Here is a 27,417-nt window from a genome sequence, read left to right as displayed (position 1 = left end):
TCTACCAGAGGTGGCTAAGTGGTTAACAACAGCAATAGCTGCTCTTCCAAAACTACTAACTGGGTTTGATTTCCAGCACTCATATGGCAGGTCACAATTGTCTTTAACTACAGCTCCAGGGGATTCGACAATCTTTTTCTTCTTCTATGGGCACTGTATTCACATGGTACACAGACAAGTATGCAGGCAAAACATCCCCACCCATAATATTAAATCTCAAAAAAATCTAAAAAATGATTTATAACTGGAGAAGAGAAAAAATTCCTACAAATTCCTTGAGTGTATTAAAGCAAGAATCATTCATATAAAAATATATAGTTACATATTCTATACTCACAAGGAAAAAATACAATGACTATAAATACAAATATAGAGGGAAAAAAGTGATTGTAAGACAATGAAATGCAAATCTGAAAAAGGGAAAAGTCTAGTTCTTATTATTACTTGTGTTGAATACAATAATACCTGAGGCCATTCATTGGACTTTTTGTTTATTATTTTATTTTTAGGATTTGTATTTTGAAACAAATTAGTTGTGATGATTGGCCTGGAACTCATTATGTAGCGCAGGTTCTGCCTCCTGATTACTAGCATTAAAGGTGTTTACCACCAGCCGGGCGTTGGTGGCGCACGCCTTTAATCCCAGCACAGGCAGGTGGATCTATGTGAGTTCAAGACCAGCCTGATCTACAAGAGCTAGTTCCAGGACAGCCTCTAAAGCCACAGAGAAACCCTGTACAAAAAAAAAAAAAAAAAAAGGTGTTTACCACCAAACCCTGCATTTTTCTTTCTTCCTTTTTTTTTTTTTTTTCTTTTCTTTTTATGCAGACCAGGCTGGCCTCAAACTCACAGAGGTCCACCTGCCTCTGCCTGCAAGTGCTAGGATTAAAGGCATGTACCACCATTTCGGGCTTCAATCAAGGATTTTTCCTCATTGAAAAATATACTCAACATTACTTAAGGCATAGAAATACCCGAGCACACACGCGCGCACACACACACACACACACACACACACACACACACACACACACATACACACACACATACACACACACACACACATCCAATTATCTAACAGTTCACAAGGAAGACAGAGAACTTACGGTCTGAGCATCAGAGAAACTGGGAGCTAGTTTGGGTTGTAGTATTTTCTCCTGTGTGCCTTCTACCAACTGATGGCTGCTATTGCTGCCCCAAACATACACCTCACAGGTTTCAGAGACAATGGGAGCATCACCAGTCTGAATGCTGTCTGGGCTAGCACATGTTCTTGAGTAGTCAGAAGCCATTCTACAAACCTATTAAGAAGTTAAATATACAAAATAACCAATATGTTATTAGTCTGGTTTTACATAGTCTCTGAAATTACTCTTAACACTCTAAGCTACTCATATCTAATATCATATCCAGCCTTAAATACAGATAGCCAGAATATTAAGTAGCATAGAATAAATCACTAAAATGGGTAAAGGAAAATATACAATCAAGTCTTCTTTAAAAAAAAAACAAAAAAAAGCAGGGCTGGATAGATGGCTCAGAGGTTAATGCTCTTCCAGAGGTCCTGAGTTCAATTCCCAGCAACCACATGGTGGCTCATAGCCATCCGTAATGAGATCTGGTGCCCTCTTCTGGCTTGCATAGATACATGCAGACAGAACACTGTATACATAATAAATAAATCTTTAAAAAAAAAAAAAAAAACGCTATTACATACACTTTACAGAAAGACAAAGTAGGAAGAAAACATCACTGATAAATCACCTTGACACAATGTTACCTTTTTTTCATATGCACATTTGGGGGGGGGGGCCTGGAACTCACTGAGAGCCACCTGCCTCTGCCTCCCGAGTACTGGGATTAAAGGCGTGTGCCACTGACCGGTGTCATGTACGCATTCTTTAACACAGTCATTACAGTAAATACAGAAGTGACAAATGACACAAGACATTCATGAAAACTTTCTGCCAACTCTTCATGTTTGAGTAGACAATAATCCATCTAATGTTAAAATCATAATTAACCACTTTCCTCTAATGGTCATTTAAGTCATTTATCTGTGTAATGTAGACCATTTTTAAGAATCTGTTAATGGGCTAGGCATGGTGGTGCATACCTTTAATTCCAATACCTTTAATCAGGATGCAATATCAGACAGATCTCTATGAGTCTACACGGTGAGTTCCAAGACAGCCAGAGCTACACATTGACACCCTGGAAACTTTGTCTCAAAAAAAGAGTATATTACTGTACTTTTTAAATTTCCTTAATATTTCCTTAATAGTCTGGTTTTACATAGTCTCTGAAATTACTCTTAACTTTAACACTCTAAGCTACTCACATCTAATATCATATCCAGCTTTAAATACAGATAGCCAGAATATTAACTAGCATAGAATAAATCACTAAAATGGGTAAAGGAAAATATACAATCAATTTCCTATTAAGGAAATTAAGGAATCTCAGAAATGGAATTATACACACAAAAAAGACAATCTTACGATTCTTGGAACACTCTTTAACAACTTGCCTTCTAAAATGGTGCCACAGTATTAGTATTTGGTCACCAGTAGCATATAAATGGAGGACTGTCCTGAAAACAGTGACAGCCTAGAACAACCTTATACACAAATGTATATAAAATCTTAAGTCACAGCTTATTTGCAATGCTTTTTTAAAAAGCAGGCTCCTCACCCAAAACACAGGACTCAAGGTGACTGTCTGACTGCCCCAGCCAAGGAATATATCAGAGTATCAGTCTCACTACAAACACTATATATTAAGGTTTAAACTATTTCACAAATTGATGTTACAGGAAAGAGAACTGGCATTATTTTAACTTCACATTTTCTATGGCTAAAATTAACCCCTCTATTTGCTTTCCATATTTACTGATAACTTTTGCTCAATTGATTTTTTACTGATTCACATAAGCTCAATACAATAAACATATTAAAACTGTGACTGTAATTATTGTCAATTTGTTGTTTACAGCTTTTAAAATAAGTAAAACAAAAAATCTTAAAAAGCTAATATATGTTTGTAAGCATATTAAATGGGAAGAGATAGGAGAGTATTACTCAGAACCTTTAAATATAATGCAAAGTAATAGAGTAAGTATGTTTGACAAGGCTTTCCTAATGAACAGGGACAGTTCTGAGGATATATAATTGCTGGTTTCTAATAGAGGATCTGGAATTTCACTGAAGACAAAAGGAGGATGGTGGTAGCGAAAGTATGGAATTGATCATTTATAAATCTAGCACTGTGATAATGACCTTCCTCACTTTTTTCTCAAAAAAAAGGAGTAAAAAGAAAGCTAGAAAAAATATTCCTGAGACTTAAAAAACACATTTTTAACGTAAAGCTGGGAGTCGGTTGATAAGCAAGATTCCGTAAAAAACCAGATGATAAAACCAGCAGCAGTGCGATTTTCTAAACACTTCCAAATGTGCAGGAAAAAAACAAAACAAAACTGAAGCCCCTATTTAACATTCATAACAAATTATGTGTGACTCCAAGAACAAAAAATGAAAGTAGATAATCACAAAGCATCACCAAATACACACATAGTATTACCATCCATACAAGAGGCAGCAATAGAGGGCCTAGCTGACAGCAGAAGAGAAGCCTACAACAGCCAGTTGGGTACTCATTAGGAAGAGTAATAGGCCAATCTAAAAAAACTAGTTATACCTTGGAAAAGTTTTGCCCTTTCCCATAGCAAACAAGACCTAAAGGAAACTAAGTTTTAAATGCCCTAGGTTCATCTAGCTCTTGTAATTTAAAAAAAAAAAAAAAAAAAAAAAAAAAAAAAAAAAAAAAAAGCTTAACCAGGACTCCCTACCAGGGCAAAGCCCAATGCCGAGGGGAAGCTACTAGAGTAGACTTAACAGTGTATCAGATAGGAACAACAGAAAGAAAAGATGGAGAAAGAGAAGATAAAAGTAAGTAAGAATAGGGGGGAAAATTGCTACCTTGAATCCCAATACATTCTAAAGTTCAGGAAAACAAATTTCACATAAAAATAAATAAGAAAATACTGATGAACTTGAATACTTGGTCACAATGATGCCTGGCTGTAATCCCAATGCTCAAGAGACTAAGACAGGAATACATTAAGTTCGAAGTCAGTTTGGACCACAGACCCAGTCTGAAAATACAAAAAGAAGAAACAAAGGACGAGAAGAGTGGGAGAATACAAGGACAGGAGAGGATCCAGGGGAAGAGGAGGGTAGACAGGAAGGAAGGGAAGAGAAATGGGAACGAAGAGACAGAATACCATCCCTATAGTAAAAACATGACAAAAAATGCACCCCCCAACAGTAAATTGTGATCTACTTCAAGCCAAAAAGGATTAAGAAAATCAAACAACGTGTGAAAGAAAAACACAAATCTGAATTAGAAATGCTCACTGAAGACATAAGAGACTGGGTGCTTGGCTCTAAATAGGACTGACATATCACACCTCTCCAGACAAGGTTTAGGATCTGCACTGAAGAGGAGGCAGGAAGAATGTAAGAACCAGAGGTTCCAAACAAAACAGGCCAGTTACACATATGAACTCACAGGGATTGTGACAGCATGCATACGACTCGCCCAACACAAGTCAGACAAAAATGAAGAGGAACAGGTGGGCATGAAATCCTACTTCTAGCTGAGGAATTAATGGCATTTGATAACTTCTGGGAGAGGTAGTCAGTTATCTTTAATGATGTCAAATATTAAACAGGTCAATCAAAATCCAAAGCAAGCCCCACTTGTAAGAGTAGTTGAGCAACATAAACTGGACTTTGTAGACTTAAAGAAAAAAAGAAAAAATTCAAAAATGGGTGGCTAGGGAAGTGAGGGTGAAGTGGGTAAATCTAGGAAAAATTGGAGGAGGGAAAATATGATCAAAATACAGATAGTCTCAAAGGATAAAAAATATTATTTAAAAAATTTTTAAAGAATGAAGTAAAAAATTTTTAACATTTAGAAATGAAGACCAAAGTAGAAGAAATACAAGAGTAAATGAAAACAGTATAAGGCTAGAGAGCTGCTCAGCAGTTAAGACCACTTTCTGCTCTTCTAGAGGACCAGAGTTTAGTTTCCAGTACCCACATTGAACCACCTGTAACTCCAGCTATCTGATGCCCTCTGCTGGTGTCTATAGGCACCAACACACATGGCATACATTCACACAACAAATACATAGATAAATGAAGATAAAAATAAGTCTTTTTAAAATTAGCAGACAATGCCCTGTAAGTAACAAAAGATAAAAACACATTTTAAAAATGAAAACTTAATAAAGTTATTTTTTTTTTTAGTTTTCAATAAAAGGTGACAAAGCTAGGCAAAAGACTAACATAAAATCAAAGTTCCTCCCCCAAAAAGAACCAAGTAAAAGGAGTTAAGATAATATGAAAAACTATAATTTGGGTACATTGTTTCCTGAAATAAAGAGATCTGAAACTACATACTAAATCCTCATATTTCTAAGATTATTATCCCAGAAAAAAATGACATGACGACGTATTCTAGTAAAACTACTGATCTTTAAAAGGGAAAAAACCTTTCTTTCAATCGCTTTTCATGAAAATAAGCATATGACTCATATGGAAAAAAACAATCATTAGACTTTGATGTTTATTCCAGAAGAAAATAGAGTAACATATTTAAGATTCACAAGATAATGTGAACCAATGATTCTGTCAAAAGCAATTTTAAAGAATAAAATGCACAGCAGTTATCAGCATGCAAGAACTCAAGAAGCTAATCTTCTTATTCCTTTGCACTGTTAATGAGAATCTAGACAACAGGCTTCAAAGTCAGAAAGAAAGAAAGAAAGAAAGAAAGGAAGAAAAGAAAGAAAGAGATAGAGAAGCTAGTAGGACTAATACTAAGTGAGGGTCAAAAGTGGTTTTTAGCAATCACAAAGTAGTCATTATTTGTGTGTCCTCACACATGTATGTGACTTGTAACATGGTTAAAATAAAGGATATTCTACTTCTGTGATGCCTATTTGTAGGAAATATGTACCCCATTTATTATAGCATAAATGTAATATAGGAAAGATTAAGAAAGCATTAGTAGCTCTGAATCTCAATATATATGTATGAACTCAGAAGGCATTTTGGCTTTAATCAATATATTACTCAATCCTTCCTCCCCCCATATTCTCTCTCTCTCTCTCTCTGTAGCTATGTTCAATAAAAGTAGTCTAGAAAGATCAAATCAATAGTGAGTAAGCATCTCTAACACCTCAATTGTGACTGTGAAAATCAACTTTCTTAATAAAAGAAGTCAGCAAATTTGAGAGCAGATGGCTAGCCAATTGCCTAGTAAAAGAAATGTTATGTACATAAGCCAGGAACAATACTCTGTGTAAGATAACAAGAAAGCTATCAAAGATTAGTAGCCTCATGTCAGAAGAATCCGGGAACAAACTCAAAGAGATTACCACCTTGAAGAGACTATTAGCCAAAAATGAAGCAATATACCATATAATAACTCCACAGACAAAACTCAAAAAGATTCAAACCTAATAGTTTATATGGGTATTTTTAAATGAAGTTAATTGGTCAAGTCTGGAGGGATAGCAATTCATTCAACTAAAAACCAGTTAATGAAAAATGAATGGGGCACACACTTTGAAAAGGCAGGTGGATCTCTTGTGAGTATGAGGCAGGCTGGTCTACAAAGTGAGAGCCAAGATAGCCAGGGCTGTTACACAGAGAAATTCTGTCTTGATACCCCATCTCCCATCTCCCATCCCCCAGAAAGGTGAATGGGAGAATCCAGCACTTATTCTGCCTTTCCTGTGTAAACTGGCAGAATAATCAGTTGATAAAGGAAACAATTCTCTAAAAAGTATTCCAACTAATAAATGGAGAAAAAACCAGAATATCACACAACCACCACCCCAAAGAAAGAGAATATGAATACATAAAGAGATTTTAAAGACAGTTTTAAGTGGGAAAAAAACTGAACTAGAGTCCAGGCACACACATGTGGCAACACAGTTACAAAAAACTGCAAGGAAGTTAAAGAGTCAAGATAGTGCTTCTGTAGTAGAGGAGGAAACAAGTAATGGAGGAGAAACAAATAATTACCAGAATGTGAAAGGACTTTTTGTGTGCATATTTTTGTTTGTGCGTGCGTGTGTGTTGGAATGCACAATAACACTCACATAGAGGTCAGAGGCTAACTTGAGGAAGTCTGTTTCTTACTTCTACCATGTGGTACCTGGAAATTACACTCAAGTTGTCAGATCTGGCGATAAGTGCTTTTAGCCCCCAAATAATCTCAGCAGTTTAAAATACTATTTTTTTAAAGCCCAAGTACTGATTAGAAGGTTATTTATTTTATAACAATCCATTATGGCACAGAATTTTTTATACATCTTTCTGAATCTATTTTACTAAACAATTCTTTTTCAACAAAAGTTACCAGGGCATGACCCAAAACTTAAATGAAAGGAGATACATTGAAAAGTATCTCTTTTGACTAAACACTGAGTTCCACTGCCAAAGGCAACCACTGGCACCCATTTTCTTTTAGAGCCTTTCTAGAGATTATATGCTATAACATTTTATAACAAAGTCATTGTTAATGCAAAGCTATGAAGATTACATACCTCTTCAAAAAGACATAATGCTGCCTCATAGAGTGAACATAAGCCTTCAGATGTTCTAGTTGGTTCTCTCCACTGACTCCGATCAGCAGACGAACCCTGAAATTAAACATTGTAGGGTACGATATGGAAAGGAAGCAGACATATAAATTAAAAACCCATACTCTACAAAAATCTATTTGAAAAACTTTGTAAGTTTAGGTATATTGTAACCAAATCCTAATATTAGGCCATGAAACCAACTAAAAGTTCTACAAAAATCTATTGAGCCAAATGATCAATTAAGCACCAATCCCTGATTGCCTCATTAAACAGTAAGAAAACTACACTAATTAAACACAGGATTCTTCTTTAGGATAAATGCAGAATCTCAAGAAGATAGCAGTCTACTTTCCAGAGGTATCCTTGAATCACTAAGAAGGATATATGACAGTGGTCTTGGGGAGAAGGAGTGATTTCTGACTAGGTACACCTGTTCTTTGTCCAAGAATGACAGGACAAGTAGAAACTAGAAAACCAGCAATAAAGTTAACTGATTACATTTTACAGATACTGTAAGGGTGTTGTTTGTGGGAAAAGTTAATCAATTTAACAGAAGCAGGTTAAAAAGTATATATGCAGTCAGAAAAAACATGGGTTTCAAAGACAGACTCAAAGGAGTAAGAACTGCTGAAGACAGTACATAGCACAGCAGTCCAAGTTATATTATGATGCTCAACAAATGCATAAATCCAGGCTGACACTGTTGCTTTACACCTTGAAGATCAAAGTAAAGAAAATCTTACCTCACAGATTAACATGACAACTGAAAAAGAATATGCAAAGCACCTGATAGAAAACAGGCGATAAAATTAGTTCACTTCCTCCTTATTCCAAATAGTGAGGAGCAGTGAATCAAAGAAGCTGAAATGCATGGAACAAAACACATTATATGTGAAGTCATATATATTTACTGTAAGGATTTCTTGAGCCTATAGAGTCAATTTAAATATCAAATCAATTTGTGAATATATAATCAAATTTATGCCTAGTGTGTATTCCTTTACTAATCCCAAGCACAGGGTGGGGGGGGGAGGCAATGAAACTCAACAGTGTTACTAGATCACAGGTCCTCCAGCTGCCTCTCTCTCCCCCATACATCAAGTCAAGCTCTTCTGCAGCCTATTTCCAGGTCCCTAGCAGTTCTATGCCTCTCATTTGCAGCTTTAAGCAAGACTAACCACCCCCCATACATACACATACACCTATACATGCAATATAAATTTATGGTACTACACAGTACCTGACTCCTTGGCTTACAGACTAAGCCAGACTAAATCATGTGATGTAGAACACGCCTTACCTACTAGAAACTTATAAAAGTTAGAAACCCATGTTGTGTGGTCTCAAAGCATATTCTCTCACCCCTCCCCATTCTGAAGGGTAATTTTGTGTCAGCTTCTTTCCTGAACCTACTCTATCTCACATGCATTTCTGTTATAACAAATAGACACTGTAGAGAACAGTCTAAAGTCCTGGGGTACTCCTTTCCTTCTAAGGGAAAGGTGAAGAGGCCTCATACTAATTCTGTTCTAGAAGGAAATACACCATTGCAAGTATATAATCATATAGTCATGGTGTCCAATAATTTTTTCTCCCCTCTTTCACAAGAATATTAACATGAGCAGATGAACAGCAGTTCAGATTTGAAAGGAGCAAAATCTTAAAAGTATGAAAGAAAAAAAATACATGAGAAAAACAGATCTCCCCAAGTAACAGGTTGTAATAGTAACTAAGAAAACACAAAGAGCTTATGTGCTTCCCACAACTGTTACCTGTTGTGTTAACTGTTGTATTTAGATTACAACCTAAGGCTCTAGGTTTTAACCACAATTTAAGATTATAGACCTATGCCAACACTCTGTATCCCAGCAAAGCACTACATGCTTTTATTTTTATTTAGCATTATGAGGGTCAAATTTTCATAGATCCTGTCATCTAAAATCTTCAAGTACTCATCTGTAACATTATTTTTTGAATGAAAATTTAAAAAAAAAGAAAACCAATGATAAAGTGGCACAATATTTACAGTTCAGTTTACAAATACAAAACACACAGCAGATGAAAAGTTAAATGCTTCTGATTTGAAAGTGACTTTTAATGAAATATTTTTATTAATCAAAAGCTTTGTATTTCACTTGATGGGGGAAAGGCTTAGAATATGTAAATATAACAAGTGGCATTTTTTGTGAATTTAAATACATTAGTTAGGTTATATTGGGCAATAAAGGAAACATGAATTTCTCTCTCTCTTATCTTTCCCTTCCCCTTCTCTTCCCCTTCCTTCCCTCTCACAAAAAAACAAAACAAAAAACCTGTGCATCACTGTGAATTCAAGGCCAGCCTGTTCTATATAGGGAATTCCAGGACATCCAGAGATACACAGTGAGACCATTTCAAACAAACACACACACACACACACCCCAAAAAGCAAAAACAAACAACAAAAACCTGATCAATTTAACCTAAATGTAGTTATACCTAACTAAGTTGGTTCTGTAAGTATTTGAGCCTTAACACTTTAAAATTCAAATTTTTATTCTTGGATTTCAAAAAGTTAACACATTTCAGTCTTGCATATTCTTAAAATTTATCATATATATGTTTATTCTTTAATATGATATACAAGGTTATGATGGTGAAGGGACTCACTTCTACACACAACAAATTCTTCAGACTTTTGCTTAACTCATTACTTCTCTTTATTCAGGTCTCTCTATGCTCAGATGTCACAACTCAAGAGTCCCTCCTTGACCACATTAATCAAAATAGCATACCTTTTACCTCTCAACCTGTCATTCTCTTTTCCTCTTAAAATGTCTCACCTGAAATTATGAATTTTTTATGACTTATGTATTTTTATATGTACAGGTGTTTTGTCTGCAAGCATGTCTGTGCACCATGTGCATGCAGTGCCCACAGAGACCAGAAGGTGCTGGATCTCATGGAACTGAAGTTACAGATGGCTGTTACCCACTATGTGGGTGCTGGGACCTGAACCTGGGTCCTCCAAAAGAGTAACAAGCCCTTAACTGCTGAACTATCTCTCAGCCTAGCAAGATGTAAATTCTGTAAGAGCAAAAACTATCTTTGAGGCTATACCCTCAGGTCCTAGAATAATACTTGACACATAGTACATAATTTTTAAAAACTGGAAAAGGCCTGGTATGGTGGTACACACTTATAATTGCAGCACATGGGATACAGAGGCAGAAGGATCCAGAATTCAGGGCCAGTTATAGCTATATAGCAAGTTGGAGATACTTCTAAAAAACTTTCATACTCACTAGCCAAGGCCTCTCCATTTTACACATGAATTTACTAAACACAAAAAAAATTAGGTTAATTCTCCAAACTCACTAACATAAGCTAACACTTAAATTATAAACTCTGACCCAGGAGCCTTCACTGTACTAACTGTCCTATTCCTAAAAATCAATATATGCAAATTTCTCCCCTCAGAACACAAAAAAATACTTAACCAACTTAACATACCAAAAGAATTCCCAAATCATTTACAAGGGCCACAAACTCATTAAAAGCAGAGTTGACTAGACAGCAATTTGTCAAAGTTGACACTTGGGGTACATACCAATGAACGCCTCATCTGCATTAATATAGCCATAAAGCAGTCAAAGCTGATCATTCCTTCCTGGCTTGATAGTAGTTTGTTTTTCTCCATGGTATGTACAACTGCTGAAGCCCCCAAAGCCATTTCTATCCATTCAAGAAGATACCTCAAAGAGCCTCTCTGAGCTGCTAAGCCAAGCAGCAACTCAGAAGCTAATCTACGACCTAAAGTGTCTGCCCCAGAATTGGGAATAGTTACTCCTTTAAGAAATGTTGTGACTTGTGATAAGCAGTCCAAGCCCATAGGTGGAATCTTGCTTTCGTTTGCTAAAGACAATGGAGGCAAAGAGCTCACAACTTCAATTGCAGTATGAATAACATCATTGCAGAGACTGAGACCAGGTCCCGACACAGGCATCATCCAACTTTGTCTTAGAAGTGCAAATAATAAACTTAGACCAGTTCGGACACCCATTTCTATAAGTGCATCAGTGCTTGACCGGGGTCGTTCGCTGACAGAATGGACATCTGCTGAACCAGAGCTGCTCTCCGGAGAATGCTGCTGCTGCTTCACTTTGCCTTTGTCATGGTACTTATTAGAAAGTGCATAAAAGACACGCTGGAGTACAAGCAATCGTTTCCGTAGTGCTCCAGCAAATGGAGAATCTGAACATACCATCTTTGCTAGTGCAAGCTGGCTGCTAAGAAGGGCATCCAAATAGTGGTCCTGCTCATCACTTGAAAGAGACTCACGTTCAAAGTCAGGTAACTGTGGTCCTTTGAGGCATAAAACCTGTTGAGGCAAAGGTACTACTTCCTTATTGCTGACCAGTTTAGAATACAAAACAGTAACTCCCTCTCTTGTAGCAATAGATTCGCTGTCCTCTGTGATCCAGGAGCTGTTCAGATGTTCGAGCCATTTCAGTTTTACTGGTGGAACCATAGTCGCCATGTTGATTTATTCTTCAGCCATTAGTTCTACAGAAGAAGAAAAGGAGACTGTTAAAAGCTAGCACAGATGATTCTTCAATGATTCTTTAATGATTTCAAAATTGGTGAAATGTAAATGAAGCCTGTGTGGTTTGAAAGAAAGTAGCCCCCAAAGAGAGTGGAACTTTTAAGAGGTGTGGCCTTGTTGAATTAGGTATGGCTTTGTTGGAGGAAGTGTGTCACTGTGGAGGTCTCAGGTATGCAACAACACCTAGTGTCTCAGTTCACTTCCTGTTGCCTGCAAGTCAAGATGTAAGAATTCTCAACACCTTCTCCAACACCATGTCTGCTTGCATACTGCCATGCTCCTAGGTACCATGCTCCCTGCCATGATGATAATGGACTGAACCTCTGAAACTGAAAGCTGTCACCTCAATTAAATGCTTTCCTAATAAGAGTTGCCATGGCCGGGCATTGGTGGTTCATGCCACCAACTCAGTACAAACCCAAACCTCAGTTTACATGCTGAAAGACTCAAACAGCTAATCTGATGTTCAACAACTAATTCCTTAAACAATCAGAAATTAAAGACCCCCAAGTTGTCTTCAACCCTCATTTACTCATTTTATATCTTACAAATTCTTTCAAAAAGGCCTTAAGAAAACTGTTCCATGGCGGGCAGGTGGCACAATGGATAATGCGTCTGACTACGGATCAGAAGAAAACTGTTCCTAATAGCTTCATTTAATGAAGTCCTTTCTCTTCTTTCTTTGAAATTTACTTCAAAAATCTGTAAGGCCTTTCAGAATTGGTGTATCCTAATTTTCCAACAAAATGCCTCTGACTTTGAACTATAATTATTGAAGATTTAAAATCCACTAATAGTTACCATAAAACTCAACATCAAAAACCAGTTTCACTCAATTTTAATTCCTTAGCATGCAATCTAAATCATTGCCACTGTGTTTACTAAGTTACTAATTAACTGCAATTATTTCCCTTATTTATCATTTAAATTATTTAGGGAACCAAAAAGGTAATTGATAGGGTTGTCACTGTCAGTTTCTCTACACATTAAGCATTTAGTGACTTGGAACTATTTCTTACTTCAACAAAAGTATATTTTGCCACCAGACTTTGGGAGGGAGGTTCAATTCCAAATGTAAAGGCAAGGAAGAAGTCAGAAATAGCTGGGCAGTGACATGGACCCATAATCCCATCACTCAGGAGACAGAAGCAGGAAAATCATGTTTGAGGTCACTCTGGAGTACACAGTGCCTTCCAGACCAGCCTAAACTAAGTAAAGAGACCTTTCATAACAGAAGGATGTCTGAGTGAGGAAGTGGTGGTGCATGCCTTTAATCACAGCATTCCGGAGGCAGAAGCAGGTGGATCTACGGCCTGGTCTACAGAGCAAGTTCCAGAACAACTGGAACTACACAAAGACCCCCATCTCAAAAACAATAAATAAATAAGAATGATTAAAAAAAAAACTTTAAAAGGATAGCTGAATAAATTGGTTGATAAAATCTACGTGACACAGAATAACAATTTTTAAAAACTTAGAGGCTGGGCCCAGTATTGGTGGCACAACCTTTAATCCCAGCAATCCGGAGGCAGAGGCAGGAGAATTTCTGTGAGTTCGAGGCCAGACTGATCTACAGAGTGATTTCCAGGACAGCCTCCAAAGAAATACAGAGAAACCCTGTCTGGAAACCCTGACCGCCCCCCGCCCTCCAAACAAACAAACAAACACTTAGAAGCTGGACTCTCTCAAGAAGCTTTGCACCCATGTCTTGTATATATGCTAGTCTTTCTTTGGTCTGTCTGTCTGTCTGTCTGTCTGTCTGTCTGTCTGTCTCTCTCTCTCTCTCTTTCCCCCTCTCTCTCTCTTTCTCTCTCTCCTATGATTCTTAACAAATTCTATTTCTGGAAGAATAAAATAATTAGAAGGTTTTTTTGGCAATTTACTATAGAAAACAAAATCCTGTGGAGAAAGGAGCCAAGACCGATCTCTTCCCCTTGCTCTCCCTGCATGACTACCCTGCCACTTTTGATTCCTGGAAAGAGTCCCTTTGTATTTAATTTGCATATGCTGTTCCCTCTACTTAAGAATCTGTCTTCACCAAGGCATTATCTAGTGTAAGATCTCAGTTTAAACAACCCAATACTAGGGCCTCTCTGTACTAAGCCAGCCTAATCATATGTTAACTATCACTTCCTCAAGGAAACTATCCTTGACTGCACCCACATAAGATCAAGTCCATCTTTTAAAATACACAGCAGCCACTACTTTAACTCTGTAATATCTTTCACAGGTTGCAATTACATATTATTTGTGTAGTTATCTGCTTAATGTGCATTTACAACAAAGTGAGAAGTGTACTCTTTAGTTTTTGTCCCTGGTTCCTGATAGTTTCTGAGACCCTAGAAATTTCATAAGGATAGGGGTGCATTTTTTAACATTCACAAACAAGCCCCTTTCTAACATATCTGAGCTTAGACAGTTGACTGGGGTAACTCTGAGGTGAGCTTCATTCTAAAGGAAATGGGCATCAGAGAAACCAAACAGGTGATTAAAGGATTAGAGCTTTCACGCCTACCTCCAGATGTTTAGGGAGTGAAAGGGAGACTGCTACTGAGTAGACATTTATCAAAGCTATTCACTTCTCCAAGCACAGGAGGAGAACCTATTTCCAAAGTTCTGCATCTTAAATTCTAGCACATACCGCAATGCAGTTCATCCCACTCCGGCCCCAGGCACTTTTATTCATTAAACCATATACATTGTTAACCAAAACTGTAGAAAGGGAGACAGACTTGGACTGAGCACCTGCATAAAGTTTTACAGACCAAACCATATTGGAGGATCCATACTGAAGTTTTCCATCAACAAGCTAAAACTAAGTCATTATCTCATCTACTAAGAAAGCAGGGGAGACAATCAGCCAAATCTCCAAAGAGCCAGTCTTGAGCACATGACAGAAACCCTCTGCTTTATCCTACACAAGCAAAGCAGATTTAAAGAACCAATCTTCTTTGTTCTTTTTTTCTGCTTGCTTCAGCCTTTTTCTGTCCATAAAGCTAATCTCTGCTCAGCTCACTGGAACTGTACTAATTCTAGTACAGAATGAGGTGTTGCCTAATTCAGGAATCACATATAAAAGCCAATTAAATCTATAACTTAGTTTGCTCTAAATTTTGTCTTTTGACAAAATTATCAATGTTTAACTGCGCAAAATCAACACTAAGGTTTGCAATTACCACTATTTAAAAGGAAATGCACAGAAAGGGAAAAGACTCACTGCATTTGCTGCAAATTGTTTTTGCTAAAACATCAGTAAGAACTAGTCAACAAAGCAAGAAGCCAATGGCTTACTCAGCACATAAAGAACTATAGACAACTATAGACAAAAGAGAATCAAACCAATGGGGTTTTATTCTAGAACCACTAATTCACAATCCTGATGAACCAGCTAAATCCTGGCAAACTGCTGTTATTTTTTTTTAATCTATAGTGATGATTTACCCTACTAAAGTCCATTTGTCTTTTTCCCTTTCTGATCCAGTGCACAAATCCAAATATAATTATATAAATTATCAAATCCACCAACAAGTAGAATGGGAGAAACCACAAAAACATAGGGGTTAAAAAAATAGTACTATCGATATTTTCCTGAAAACAAAACAAATGAAGGGGGTGGGAGCTAAAAGACAACAGGGGATTCCTACAAGTGAGTCCTTAAAATGGTTCCTCCAAGTGAATTTGTCAAATCCTGAAGCTTTCACAGACTCTCCAGGTGAACAAAGCAATGATAGCTGTTAACATTTATTGAGCACTTTCTATATGGCAGGAACTATTACTGGATCATTAAGACAACTCTATAAAACAGGTGCCCAGATTACCCCCATTTACCAGCAGAAGAAATAAAGGCACAGAGAGGCTAAAAAGTTTGCCACGGTCACAGTGCCAACAACAAACAAACAGGCTGAATAAGAATTCAAAGACAGCAGCCTGACATTCTGAGACTAGCATAGTTTACATATCAAGGTATAGGCCAGCCCAGGCTACATAGTGAGGCACTATCTCAAAAAACTAGAGGTGATGGAGAGATGGCTCAGAGATTAACGGCATTTGCTACTCTTGCAAAAGTCCCAGGTTCAGTTCTCTAAACTCACATAGAGGCTCAGGAAAGAGGATCACTGAACCCAAGAGTTAGAGATTAATGTGGGCAACATAGTAAGACCCCCCCACCTCAAAATCCAAACAACAACAAAAAAGAGAAAACGCAAATTTTTAATTGCGCAAGATATTTTTAAATAAATATGTCACCAAGATATATAAACAGTCAAACAGCCATATAAAAAGATACCCAACATCATTTGTCCTCAATGAAATACAAATTAAAACCACAATAAACCCACTAACCTAGCTAAAAACACAGCCAACACCAAGTTCCTGTGCTGACATGGAGCAAGCAGAAAACTCACATATTGCTAACAGAAATGTAAAATGAAAAACTATTTGCCAATTTAGTATGTAGTTCATTAGAAACATACACTGTACTTTTCATAATACACAAAAGTCTATTCCTTAGGTATTCACTACATATTTACATTCACACAGAAGCATAATTCATAACAGTCAAAACCTGGAAACTCAAATACCCACCAATAGATGAATGTGGGCATGACTGATGAATATCAACAATAGATGAATAGTGGATAGGAATATGCACTCTTCCAAAGGACCTGAGTTCAATTCCCAGCACCCACAACAGGTGACTCATAACTTCCTCTAACTCCAACGCCAAGAAATCTGATTTTAGCCCCTGAAAGCACTAGCACTCATGAGCACAACACCACATACATAATTACAAATTATAAAAATAAATCTTTAGGGCTAGAGAGATGGCTCTGTAGTTAAGAGCACTGGCTGTTTTTCCAGAGGACCCGGTTCAATTCCCAGAACCGACATGGCAGCTCACAACTGTCTATAATTCCAGTTCCAGTGGATCTGAAACCCTCATGCCAATCTACATAAAATTATTTGTTTTAAAAATCTTTAAAAATAAATAGGACCCTTTTAAAAAAGGGTTGGATATAAGTTGCAGTGTATGCATACAGTGGCATACTACTTGGTAACTTTTCAAAAATGAGACCAGGCAGTGTAGCACAGGCCTTTAATCCCAGCACAGGAAGGTAGAGGCCTGGCTGGTCACAGAGCAAGTTCCAGGACAACCAGGGAAACTCTGTCTCAAAAAGCCACAAAAAAAGAGTTGATAAAAACAACATGGTAATAGCATTATGTTGAGTGAAATAAGCAAAACATCAAAGATTAACTTTCAGAAGCAGAACCAGGAATGTCACAAAGTTGAGGCCAACCTAGGCTACAAAACAAAATCTGTCTCAAAATGAAAAGACAACATAATTAACTTTCCACTAATATATGTGTGTGTGTGTGTGTGTGTGTGCTGTAAACATATTTTATGTTGTATAATATATATAATTATATGTCTAATATATAATATATTAATATATGTAATATTAAATTCTAGATAATGTAAAACCAATGTGATAAAAAGTAAACCACCACCTACCACTGCCTAGGGAACAGTTAAAGAAAGTTAAGGTACAGTGAAATTTTTGAGGAATACAATGGGCAGAGAGCGATAGTGAAATCACTTTAAATACCTGTCAAATCTTACCAAATAACTAAATTTACTGTATGTTGTTTACTTCAAAAATAATCAAAAAAAAAAAAGGGAAAAAAATCCAATGACTTACAACCCCTTGCCTCTTGTCCCTTTGAGGCGGCCACTTCCAAAGCTCCCTCCTCTTACATTTCAAAATGTCTAATAACATCGCCAAGTCACTGTTTCTTATCTGCATTTCACCACATCCAGAATTAGCCCCACCACTTCTTCCAGCTTTTCCACCTCCCAACACTTCCCTACATTGTTATAAAAACAGATCCTTTGGGCACATCACCCTTAGGGTAACCCAGGGTCAAAACTAGAGTCTTCTTTAATTTCTTTCCTTTTTATATGGCATGGCAACCTCTTACACGTTCCCACTGGCCCAGCCATGCATCACCTTTCATAACCTGCTCTGGAAAGTACAAGTCTATCTACTTCTGCCAGATTAATCTAACACTCATTTCTAAGAATTAACTATGTCACTGCCTAGCTATTCCTAGGTATTCAAGCCATTATTGTTAAGTCTGTTCAGAAGTAGGCTAGTTCCCACAACTCCAGTTCAATTAACTGTCCCTCTAATCTGTTAGTTTTGTATGGATGGATGTTTTGTCTGCATGGCACCGTGTGTCTGCCTGGTGCATGGAAGCCAGAAGAGAATGTCAGGTCACCTGAACTGGAGTAAGGGTGTTAGGAGCCACCATGTGGGTACTGGGTCCTCTGCAAGATCAAAAAGTGCTCTTAACTACTAAGCCATCTCTCCAGCTCTTTGCCCTAAGCTTTAACAAACCAAATGCTTCGTTTCTGTGCCTTTATTCACACTACTCTGTATAATTAAGGGTCCTTACTTAGCTAATCTTTTCATGTCAAAAGTCACTTCTTCAAAGGCCCATTCAGAAAGGTCTATCTTCCCCAAAGCCTTCCACATTGTAATGACTTCATGTCCACTGATACAGACTGGATCAGTTCTTCTCTCTCATGTTACATCTTATTCACACAGATTTATCCTCTTCTGCCTGTTTCTGCTATTATTTATTTGCTTGTTTTTAATCACCCTGGCCCTGCCTATTCCACAAGCAGGATTGATTTTTCAAGACTAGTACTCTGTCCTCTTCTTTTGTCCTTTCAGCCACTGGCACCCACTTCCCTTAGGAACTCTGTGAAGGATGAATTAATTCTGGTCTCATAATGAATCTACAGTGAAATAATAAAACTACCCATACTGAGGCTTTTAAAAATAAGTCAAGTAATAGATTGCCTTCATCCTTTTTGTTGTAAGCTGGGATAGTGTATCAGATGTTGTGTTTTTGTTTCTATGAAGATTCAAAACCCATTATAACAAGTCCTTCCAAGAGCATCTTCACTATAACCCCCCCCCCACCTTTCTTCTCATTACATTAGACCAAAGAATGGCACTGGTAAGGTAGAAAGATGAAATGAAAAAAACAATCAGGATCTTTATTTCTCTGACATCCTTAAACCTCACAGAATATTTTCCTCTAAGGTCAGAAGTCTTAACCAATATACTGGCTTCCACTTCTCCAGTTCTCATCAGATCCCATGGTCTTCACACTTCCTCAAGTTTACAGGTCCTGATAGCTTCTCAATAGTGCTGTCTTAGGAACACCACAATCCTGTTGTTTTCCTTAAGCCTACCAAAATATTTACAATTTATTCATTTATTTCCTGCCAGGACTGCAACTGATCAAGCTCCAAGGGAAAATCCCTCATTTTACTTATGGATCACAAAAAGCTATCTTCCACAACCCACCAAATGTACTTCTGGCATCTCTGCTCTAGTTAGACAGCAGTCATTCCCACCGATCCCTATTATCACTCAACTGAAATGTGTTCACTGTCACCTCTGCACAATCGCTCATCTGCTTGCCTCTTGAAATATCCAACCCTTTTGACTAAAAACTCCTGTACTTCCTTCAGGTCCAATAATTCAGACACTATCTGCCCCTCCCTCAAGTAAATATTTTTTTACCCTGCAATTCCCATATCATTTACATGGAACCATTTTGAAACCATAAAAGTAAATATTGGGTGTTGCTTTGTATGCTCCCTGCTTATGAACCATATAGCTAAAAAAGAGAAGTAACAAGAGCTATTTTAAGTTCCTTCTGTATTCTTTTGTATAATATGTGAAATTGAGTAATCAAGTGGCCCTGTTGGTGAAGTAGGCAGCCAGTCACTCTCATAATCTGAAATATATTATCTTTTTACTATTATTTTGTTTTAATGATAATAAGTCATGAATTTATTTTAAAATTATCCTTTGTTTTTCGAGACAGGATTTCTCTGTATAGCTTTGGAGCCTATCCTGGCACTCACTCTGTAGACCAGGCTGGCCTCAAACTCACAGAGATCTGCCTGCCTCTGCCTCCCGAGTGCTGGGATTAAAGGTGTGCGCCACCAATGCCTGGCTAAAAACTAAATTAAATTTTAAAAGAAAAACAATTCCCAGAGGAAGTTGCAAGTCATAAAGCTTAAGATGCCCGGTTCTAGAAAAGTAAAAACGTTAATGGTCCTTATCACATTTGTTTGTTAAGAAAAACAAACAAAATATAAACCCTGGTTACTGTGATAATATTAAGAGTTTGCTATAAGGCTGGGGATGGTGGTACACACCTTTAATCCCAGAATTCAGAAGGCAAAGGCAGGTGCATATCTGGGAGTTCAGGGCAGCCTGTCTACACAGTACCAAGCCAGTCAGAGCTACATTTGTGAGACACTGTCTGTCTGAAAAAAGCAGAATTTGCTATAAGGCTGGGACTGTGGGCCAATGGTAGAGTATTTGCAAGACCTTTGGTACAATCTTCAGTATCACTAAGTAAAAACTAGCTATAAATGTTTTGGGCATGATGATATACTATAACTGGAACAAAGGACATAAAAGAGACTTTTTAGAAACCAGTATTATAAACACTCCAGAGTTTGGAATCAAGAAAGCAAGTGGATAGAAATATGACTGAAACAAGACATCCTTGGGTTCCTGCAGACTGATAACTTGTTATAGATTTTATTTATTATTTTGGTGTAGAGGTGTACAATGGGCATGTGAAAGTCAGAAGACAACTTTCAAGAGTCTGTTCTCTCCTTCTATCATGCGGATTTTCAGGCTTGGTAGCAAGTGACTTTACCCAACGAGCCATCTCACTAGCTTAAAAAAAAAAAAAAAAAATACAGGCTATCATGTACCTCAAGCTGGCCTATAAATATGCATATTTGGCTGAGGATGACATTGAACTTCTGATCCTCCTGATTCTGTCTCACAAATGCTAGCCATCACATCTGGCCTGAGATGATAATTCTTGAAGCTCAAAGCTTGGTACATGAAGAGTTCTTTATTCTAGTTTCTAACTTTTATAGCAACATGTGTTTAAAATGCTTTTAAATATTTACTTTCATTTTATATACACTTATGAGTGGCTTCATGTATGTGTATGCCCTATGTATGTATATTTATGACCTGTAAAGGCCAGAAGAGAGCATCAGAGGCCCCTGGAATTGGAGTTACAGGTAATTGTAAGTCACTACATGGGTGCTGGGAAAGCAGCAAATGCTCTTTAGCTGCTAAGCCATCTCTCTAGCTCTTTTTTTTTATTTGTTTATTTGTTTTGTTTTTGTTTTCTCAGACAGGGTCCTTCTGTGTATCCCTGGCTGTCCTGCAACTCACTCTGTAGACTAGGCTGGTCTTGAACTCACAGAAATCTACTTGCCTCTGCCTCCTGAGTGCTGGGATTAAGGTCATGCACCACTACTACCCAGCTTCTGCTGCTTTTCTTCTTTCTTTCTTTCTTTCTTTTTTTAAGATAGAATGCTGTCTGGGAATTGGATTGTCTGCCTAATACTGAATGAATATAATCTCTACATATTTCCAAAAAAGATAAATTCACAGTCAGACAGAATCTGATCATATTATAGTTAAAGTACTATAAAAAAAAGAAATCATTTGAGGCTGGGCAGTGGTGGCAGTACATGCCTTTAATCCCAGCACTTGGGAAGCAGAGGCAGGTGGATGGCTGAGTTCAAGGCCAGCCCGTTCTACAGAGTGGGTGCCAGAACAGGCTCCAAAGCTACACAGAGAAACCCTGTCTCAAAAAACACCAAAATAACAATAATAATAATAATAAATAAATAAAAACATTACAACAGTTTAGCTGTCAGTATTCAGTTTTATATCTAAATTGTAACTCATGTCTTAAAAATACCTAGGCTTGGAGCTGGAGAATGTAGCTCAGTGGTGCCTAGAAAGAAAAAATCTCTGAGTTCATCCTCAACACTGGAGGAAAAAAACAAACAAACAAAACCTAGACCTCCACCATAACCTTTTTAACAGGCCAATTGGGACAGGGAGAGATGATGCCTCAGATTAAAAGCATGGGACTTCAGGTCCTAGCACCATACAACAAGCCAAGTATCCTGTGAATACCTGTAATTCCTTGGGATCCTCCTTGGGATCCTTCTGGCCTCTGTGCATGAGTGTACCTATACACTTACACTCACACATTGCCTCAATAAAAACAAATCTAAAGGTACATGTTAATTATAACAGGCCATCTTGGCCTACTCATCATACCATACCTTCTTGCTATCAGGCCAAACAACTTGTTTGTTTGTTTGTGTGTTTGTTTATTCACTTGCTTATTTATTTGCTTGCTTGCTTATTTGTTTGGAGGTAGACATATATGCTGTGGTACATGTGGAAAGGTCAGAGAACAAGTTACAGAAGTCAGTTCTCTCCACAATTGGGTTCTACAGAGGGAACACTATGTTTGCCAGCAAGTGCCTTTACCTAATGACCCACTTTGCTTTACTTAAAGGCTCAAAAATGTCACAGAGAAACCAAAAAAAAAAAAAAAGAAAAAAGAAAAAAAGGTTCAAAAATGCAAACAAAACAATGCAGAAGTCTACCACTCCAATCCCAGAGGAGGAGTAAGGTCTTGACTCTGACTGAGATGAATCAGCGATTCATCCCTCCAGCAGCTCCCCTTCTAAGGAACTTCATCAAATATGAGTATAATTCCTGCCTGACTACTAGAAGTATTTTATAGAATAAAAAGGTAAAATAATAAAAATTATTTTTCAACATGTCTCTGCTCTTAGACAGTTTTTTTTTAATCGTGTCTGTTCCTATTGAGCTTCAAGGTCTACCAAGAAAACCTTGACATTTTCAGAATCATGAAAGATCCACCGATGTTGACTTTTCTGTAGCAAAACCTGATCCATTCACTAATTACTATTCTACCCTAACATCTATTCCTTTTCTTGGCAAAACAATTAGAAACATGTTTTAAAAAATTAAAGCGAGTATGTAGACCCTAAAAACTATCTTACTATCAATTCTGAATTCCTCAACACACATATAAAAATGGTCCTACCCACACGGTACTACTTGGATGGGATCTCAGACCTTTAAAACCACCACATGGAGGCAAGCTATTTCTATGATCTCCAGAATATCTGTCAAGACTGACTTCACTGATGAGTTCTCAGTCAGTCAATATCACTAACTACGTGTGTTCTCTGTGTTCCAAATTCCTCATAGGCAAAACAGTTTACAGATTTAAAGGACTCTTAAATAGCACAGAGAAAAATGTTTAAAAAGTGCATTTTAGCTAAGTGATGACTACAAAAAATAACAAATACATGTTAATTAGCAAGATTTAATCATTCTACAATAAATGTACACTTAGAACATGCAATTTTGTCAATCTAAAAATAGTAAATGGAATTGCTTAGACTACTGCCTACATAATAAGTGTTCAATAACCAGCATTGTAGTTTACATATGTAGCTGTCTACTTCCTACCATATTATTAAGTTTAAGTTATAAACATCTCTCCATCACTCTCCCTTACTCATTCTTTCCAAAAGAATGACAAACTGTAAGAAAGCACAACTATGATTACCACTCAGCCTCACTTCCTTCCAGCCTTCAATCAACACTTTAAGTCAAGAATTTAGAACATAGTTATCCTCAGCTGCAATGCAAAGTTCAACTTGGGCTACATAGGACATTGTCTCAAAAGAAAAGATAAAATGCTAAGTGTTGAGGAGGATATAGAGAAAAGGGAACACCCACTGGCTAAAATGTAACTAGGAATATCCATTATGAAAAACAGTATGGAAATTCCTCAAAAAAAAAATTAAAGCCTCTTCTCAACAGAAGAAATCAGCACCTCCCAGAGATATCAAGATTCTTATGTGCACTATAGTATTATCACAGTGGTCAAGGAGTGGAAGCAACCTAAATGTCTGTGATGGTTTGAATGAGAAGGGCCCCCATAGGCTCAAATACTTGAATGCTTGGTCTCCAGATGGTAGAACTGTATGAGAAAGACAGGAGGTGTAGCCTTGCTAAAGAAGGTATGTCACTGGGGGTGAGTTGAGATTTTAAAAGTCCATGCCATTCTCAGGATTCTCTCTGATTCACGCCTATGGATAAGAATGTAAGCTCTCAGCTATTGTTCCAGCATCATGCCTGCTTGCCTACCTGCTGCCATGTTCACCACCATAATGATCATGGACTCTGACCCTCTGGAACTATGAGCCTCAATAAACTCTTTTCTTGTATAAGTTACCTTGGTCATATTATTTCTTCACAACAACAGAAAAGTAACTAAGGCAATATCAACAGATGACTAGATAAAGAAATGATGAGATACATACAATGGCATATATAAAGAGAGAGAGAGAGAGAGAGAGAGAGAGAGAGAGAGAGAGAGAGAGAGATTCTTATAATCCCAGTAGTCAGGAAACTGAGGCAGAAGAATCACAAGTTTAAAGCCAGCCTGGATTACACAGTAAGAGAACATACAAGGTAGGAGAAGAGAGGTTAAGAAGGAAGGAAAAAAGGATGAAGAAAGCAAATTTGGACAGATAGCTAACTCAAATAACCTAGCACTTGGGAAACTGAGAAAAAGTTTGTGGCTTGCCAACGTTGCACAGGAGTCTGTCTCAAAAAGATGAACCAAGGGAATGACTCAGTGAGTAGAAGTGCATACAGTGCATACTTGACAACATGAGCTCCAATACTTGTAACCGAGAGAGAGAGAGAGAGAGAGAGAGAGAGAGAGAGAGAGAGAGAGCCCAATGCACTCCTATGAGAGATGGAGACCGGGGACTAGCCAGGAAGTTCTCGGGCCAACTAGCCTGAAGTATACAGCACAACTGTAGAAACAAGAGAGACCATGCCTGAAAACAAAGCAAATGGGAAGAAGCAGCCCCTGAAAGTTGTCCTCTGACCAACACACAACACACACAGATACACACACCATACGAACATGTGTGAGATGGGTATTTTAAATTGTTTACCTAAAATCATCATTTCACTAAAAAGCATACAGTATATCTCAAATGTATACAATAAATGAGCCTGAAATGAAGGGGGGGGGGGGAATGAGAACTGGGGATGGAGTTTCAAGGTATTGTGTCTATCTAGCATACATAAGACCTGGGATTCAATCCACAGCACAATAAATAAATAAATAAATAAATAAATAAATAAATAAATACATAAGAGATGAAAATGATTGGTGAACACCACTAATCATCAGAAAGCAAGTGTTAGCCAGGCAATGGTGGCCCACACCTTTAATCCCAGTGCTCAGGAGGCAGAGGCAGGCGGATCTCTGTGGGTTCGAGACCAGCCTGGTTACAAGAGCTAGTTCTATTCTAGGACAGGCTCCAAGGCCACACAGAAACCCTGTCTCAAAAAAAAAAAGAAAGAGAGAGAGGGAGGGAGAAAGAGGGGGGTGGAGAAAGTGTTATCCGAGTTCCATATCATCATCAAAGACATTTTAATACCCTACTGGTTCTATTCACAATCAAACAATTAGCATCTGTTTTCCTAGGAACCATCAATTAATTATAAAACCACTAAAATATAGGCTCCTAAAGTGCAAGAATGCACTGGCTTGTTTGTCAGTGCTGGGGATCACACCCAGCACCTAGCATATACTAGGCAAGCATTAAGCTACATCCTCAACCCTGATTTTTAATTAATGTGTTCCTAGCACCTGGAGCTGTGTCCTTTCTGGCAAAGAACCTAAATTTCCAGCATTACTTACTACCCTGTAATGGAGATGATTTTAGTTGTCCTTTTACATGGCATCCGTAAAATCTGACAGGCTTATCGTAATCCAGAATTTTAAACTCTTAGTTTCATTTTGATGTTAGTCTTCTTGAGGGGCTGGAAGTGGTTCACATTACTCTTGCAGAGGACTGCAGTTCAGTTTCCAGAACCCATAACAAGAAGCTCACATCTACCTCTAATTCCATCTCTAGGGGAGTTCGCTGTCTCTAGCTATCTCAGGCATCTGCACTCATGTGCACATACCCACTCAGACACCCATATTTTTAAATAACAAAAATAAATCTTAAAAAAAAAAAAAGATTGGTCTTCTTGCTTATAGGAACTATAACAGATTACAAATACTACTGTTACTGGTAAAAGTAAGTCTTGACACCATAGATGTCAATACATACTGCATGTGTGGTTCAACAATCATAACTATCATAAAATGTGAACCAGTAACTGTTATTTTAACAAATCCCAGAAGAAACCTCTTTCTTCCAAATTCAGCTATCTTTTGTAAACCACTACAAGAATTTTAGCATGTACCCATTATGAACCAATCCTGTATCTCCATTAAATGACAAAGGGCTGAAATAAGAAATCATGACTAGGCTGGAAATTATATTCTAAGCAATTTCACCTACAAATAATAATTTATATGTATCCATACAATACTGAAGGACAATATATTTTTCAATCTATAAAAATCCACTAAACCACAACCTTTCTACAATGATTACAAAGCATTCTTAAGTGCTTATCTCTGGAAAAATTAAAAAGCAAGGCAATATATTCTGTTGATGAGTCTATAGGGAAAAAACTGCTTTTATATATTTCTGATGGTACATATATAAAGAAAAATGAAGGTACTTAGCAAAACTACATAGGCATTTAACTTTTGACCCATCAATCCTACTTATAGGAATCTACTAGGAGATACAACATATACCTCTACTAATACAAAAATAGGTATGTACAAGGTCATTTATAGAAACATTGTTTATAACTGCAAAATACAGAAAACAATCAAATGTTATACATAGACGTAGCTGTATCTATACAGCTGTTTTTAAAAAATGAAGATACTCTGGAGGCAGGGATAGGCAGATCTCTTTGGTTCAGGATCAGCCTGGTCTACATAGTAAGTTCCAGGTATAGAAACATTGTTTATAACTGCAAAGTACAGAAAACAATCAAATGTCATACATAGATGTAGCTTATCTGTAAGGATTCAGTCATTATGCTGGCCTGCCCTGTCACCTGGCAGAATGCAGTCAGTCAGTACCCTGATCAGCCCGGGGTTCCATGATTGCTTAGTCTGCACTTTGGTGCAAAGGACCCCTTTAAAAGACAGACCCCGCCCACTTATGTTCTCTTTCCCTCTTCTCATTCCCCTTTCCTGCTATTCCCCTGGGCCAAACAGGACTTTTCCTGTCTCCCTCTTCTCTTCTGTCCTCTCTCTGTCTCTGTGTCTCTTT

At 37.5% G+C, this 27,417-nt stretch overlaps 1 protein-coding gene across 7 annotated transcripts in view; it reads right to left on the bottom strand.

Moving 5' to 3' along the window:
- Herc1 (HECT and RLD domain containing E3 ubiquitin protein ligase family member 1) overlaps positions 1-27,417 on the bottom strand; it is a 154,047-nt gene that overhangs the window by 119,417 nt on the left and 7,213 nt on the right. For all 7 annotated transcript variants that reach the window (XM_027411294.2, XM_027411293.2, XM_027411299.2 and 4 more), the window contains exons 2-4: positions 11,250-12,205; positions 7,622-7,717; positions 1,107-1,301 (exon numbers count right to left, since the gene is read on the bottom strand). In XM_027411294.2, the coding sequence (XP_027267095.1) occupies positions 1,107-1,301; positions 7,622-7,717; positions 11,250-12,179 (1,221 nt within the window). In that variant the 5' untranslated portion in view covers positions 12,180-12,205. The remainder of the gene's footprint in view (positions 1-1,106; positions 1,302-7,621; positions 7,718-11,249; positions 12,206-27,417) is intronic.

Source organism: Cricetulus griseus, chromosome 4, assembly GCF_003668045.3.
Source record: "Cricetulus griseus strain 17A/GY chromosome 4, alternate assembly CriGri-PICRH-1.0, whole genome shotgun sequence".
Lineage (NCBI taxonomy): Eukaryota > Metazoa > Chordata > Mammalia > Rodentia > Cricetidae > Cricetulus > Cricetulus griseus.
The sequence above is the reverse complement of the archived record's forward strand: the minus strand, read 5'-3'. Positions and strand labels throughout refer to the sequence as shown.